Source organism: Apium graveolens, chromosome 7, assembly GCF_009905375.1.
Source record: "Apium graveolens cultivar Ventura chromosome 7, ASM990537v1, whole genome shotgun sequence".
NCBI classification, from domain to species: domain Eukaryota; kingdom Viridiplantae; phylum Streptophyta; class Magnoliopsida; order Apiales; family Apiaceae; genus Apium; species Apium graveolens.
In genome coordinates, this window is record NC_133653.1 from 15,133,703 (window position 1) to 15,137,128 (window position 3,426).

The 3,426-nt window shown below is 40.3% G+C and overlaps 1 protein-coding gene across 1 annotated transcript; it reads right to left on the reverse strand.

The window, feature by feature from the left end:
* Positions 1–2,691: 2,691 nt before the first annotated feature.
* On the reverse strand, positions 2,692–3,426 carry LOC141673312 (uncharacterized). The gene is made up of 2 exons (XM_074480047.1): positions 3,319–3,426; positions 2,692–3,120 (listed from the first exon to the last, which is right to left on the reverse strand). The coding sequence occupies exons 1-2, from the start codon at positions 3,424–3,426 to the stop codon at positions 2,692–2,694; spliced, it is 537 nt and encodes a 178-aa protein (XP_074336148.1).

Here is a 3,426-nt window from a genome sequence, read left to right on the forward strand (position 1 = left end):
GCGTAGTGTGGCAACAGTTCATCTTATAGGCCAGTAATTCAGCAGTCGTCCCTGAAGCACTGAAATGGGGAGTTGATAATGCTGAGGGGTCTGGATTTACAATATCTCCCGCATATTACTCAGGAGGGAGTCCGGACTAGGTTCCCTCGAGAGACTCTCCAGGGGGATGCAATCCGGTTGGTTTTTGCTTTTTCTGAGCGTTTGGGTATTCAGCTGACCCGATACACTTTCATGATTCATAAGACTATGCATTGGTTAGGATGTAAGTTTTTGTTTTTGTCCGGACTAGGCTTTTTTTCTTGATTGTAATGTTTTGTGGTCATGTATATGTGCTTATAATTTGCTTGTTTCTTGTTTGGCAGGTTTGCCTTACTTCAATCCGGACATGTCATCTTCTGCTTACAGCGACGCATTGAAAGGGCTAGGAACTGCCTTCAAAGTTTCCAAGAATGTTTCTTTTGCTGGCTCCGGGTCTAATCCTCCCCCGGAGGAGAAATCTCAAAGTAATACTGTATCGATGCAGGAGTCTTTGGAGTGTGAAAGGGCTCCGGAGTGGGATGCTGAACTTGAAATTGTCGACGAATTTGAAAACTTGGAAGAGTTTGAGCCTCTTGGGGAGGTTCTAGAAGTGGATGTTACTCGGAGAAGGAAGAGGCTCTGGAATTCTGGTTCTAAACCGCCCCGGCTGAGAATGCTTCTGGTGGTGCTGGGTCCGGCTTGGACAAAGGAAAGAGTGTGGCCGAAGAGCATCCAGAAAGGAGTAGCCGGGAGATGGAGGTTAAAATTGCTCTTTTCATGGCTGGGATCCCGACTGAGGACAAGTGGAAGAGAATGAATTACTCCGGATTTAATGCCACTATGAAAGAGTGTACCCGGCTCTGGGGTCAGGTTTATTATGTTTCTGTTGTTGTTCTATTTATATTATTTTTCCCTAGAATATTTTGTAAGAAATATATTTATTTTTCTGCAGCTTGGTGGCTATATTGCAGGATCTGCTTCCCTTACGTACAATGAATTGAAGGATGCCCGGACTTCTATCATTGATAAGAATAATGAGACTGGGGAGCTGAGGGACCAGATCCTTGTGAAGGATACTTCTCTGTTCGGGATGAGAATGCTGAAAAGGAAGCTGCGAATTTAAAGTCTAAGTTAGCTGAGCTCCGGAAGTAGCTTTTTTCTGTGAGGCCGGAGGCTGAAGTTATTGCAGCCTACAAGAATTCTGAGGAATATGATAGGGCTATTGCTAACACCGGTGCCCCGGAGATTGGTCGCTATTGGGTAATTGCTGAGAAGCATATCAAGACTAATCCGGAGGTGAACTGGGATAGCTTTGTGGAAGAATTCATCAAGGCAAAGTAGAATATCGAGGCTGGGCTCGGGGATCCGGAGCTTTTCGATGGTTCATGCCCCAGTTTCCTTCCTTTAAATGCTCCGGACTCTTAACTTTTCTTCTGCATTGTGTACTTGCGATTTTAAGACTTTTGATTAATTTGTGTTTGTAATATTGTACTTAGCTCCGGGTTTTGTTGGTCCGGTTAACTCTGTTATGTCATTTTTTTGCTTTTCTTTGCTTTTGTCACTGCTTCTTTATAATGTGTTTGCCTTAGAAATTTTTTCTACGTCGTTGTGTTTCTACTAGTCCGGTTTTATAATTTGTCCGGACTAGTACTGCATTCTTTACTTAGGAGATTAAGTCTAAGTAAATATGGTTGTTCTAGTCCTGACTAATCATTGGTCCGGACTAGTGTTGGCTTCTTTACTTAGGAAAATTATTTCTAAGTAAATATGGTTGCTCTATTCCACATTAATCTTTGGTTTGAACTAGTGGTTTCTACCTAGAAAATTAATTCTAAGTAAATATGGTTGCTCTAATTAAGATTAATCTTTTGTCCGGACTAGTGATGGTCTATTTACTTAGAGAATTAAATCTAAGTAAATATGGTTGCTCTTGTCCTGACTAATATTTTTTCCGGACTAGTGATGGCTTCTTTACTTAGAAAATTAAATCTAAGTAAATATGGTTGCTCTAGTCCTGAATAATCTTTTGTCCGGACTATTGATGGCTTCTTTACTTAGAAAATTAATTCTAAGTAAATATGGCTGCTCTAGTCCTGGCTAATCTTTTGCCTAGACTAGTGACTGCTTCTTTACTTAATGAATCAATTCTAAGTAAATATGGTTGCTCTAGTCCTGACTAACCTTTTGTCCGGACTAGTGATGGCTTATTTACTTAGAAAATTAAGTCTAAGTAAATATGGTTGCTCTAGTCCTGACTAATCTTTTTCCCGGACTAGTGATTGCTTCTTTACTTAGAAAATTTATTCTAAGTAAATATGGTTGCTCTAGTCCTGACTAATCTTTTGTCTAGACTAGTGATGGCTTCTTTACTTAGAAAATTAAGTCTAAGTAAATGTGGTTGCTCTAGTCTTGACTAATCCTTTGTCCGGACTAGTGGTTGCTTCTTTTGGATAGATTTAATAAATATAATTAAGAAAAATGCTTTTCATTAATCCAAAGTTTCATTCATTGAAAATATAAGGAAAAACAAAATGTTTGCTTGCCATATTGGCTACAAGATTTTGGTTGCTTTGTTTTCTTTTTCCTATTGGTAGAACTTCCTTAGTCTGAGTCCATTCCAAGTATTGGGGACTTCTGCGTCGTCCATGTTCAGGAGTTTCTTGGTTCCTGGTCTCAGGACTTCTTTGACCTTGTATGCCCTTCCCATTTGGGAATTATCTTTCCAGTGTTTGTAGGATCCGATGCTTGTGTGTCTCGAAGAACCAAGTCTCCAACCTGAAAGTTCTTGACTCTGGACTTCTTACTAAAGTGCTCCCTTGTCTTCTGCTTGTATTTTTCCATCTTTTCTACAACTTGGTCCCGGACCTCATTAATCAACTCCATATTTGTTATGAGTTCTTCTTTGTTTCCTTTTTCATCAAAGATTATTGCTCTATGTGAAGGAGATCCCACCTCAATAGGAAGTATTGCTTCTATGCCATAATCTAGTTTGAATGGAGTCTCTCCGGTACTTGTCCTAGGGCTTGTCCTGTAGGACCATACTACGCTTGGCAGTTCTTCTGGCCATTTGCTTTTCCTATTTTTGAGTCTCTTATCAATACCCTGAAGCAGGATTCTGTTGGTGACTTCTACTTAACCATTTCCTTGGGGATATTCTACTGATGATTTTTTGTGCTTGATCCCGCACTCCTGAAGGTAGGACTCGAATTCTAATCCGATGAGCTATGGTCCGTTATCTGATACTAGGACTCGTGGAATCCTGAACCTCATCAAAATGTTGTCCATAAACTTTATGCAGACCTGCTGATTTATTGTACTCATTGCTTTCGCTTCAACCAATTTGGTCATATAATCAATTGAAACTAACAAGTACCAGAGGTCTCCTTTGGCCCGGGGAAAGGGTCCCAT

Bases quoted from the DNA above. Each gene is read 5' to 3' on its own strand.
- LOC141673312 (XM_074480047.1), bottom strand. From the start codon at position 3,426: ATGGGACCCTTTCCCCGGGCCAAAGGAGACCTCTGGTACTTGTTAGTT. The intron at 3,121-3,318 runs GTCTGCATAAAG...ATCCTGCTTCAG, and splicing joins TGAGTACAATAAATCAGCAG to GGTATTGATAAGAGACTCAA.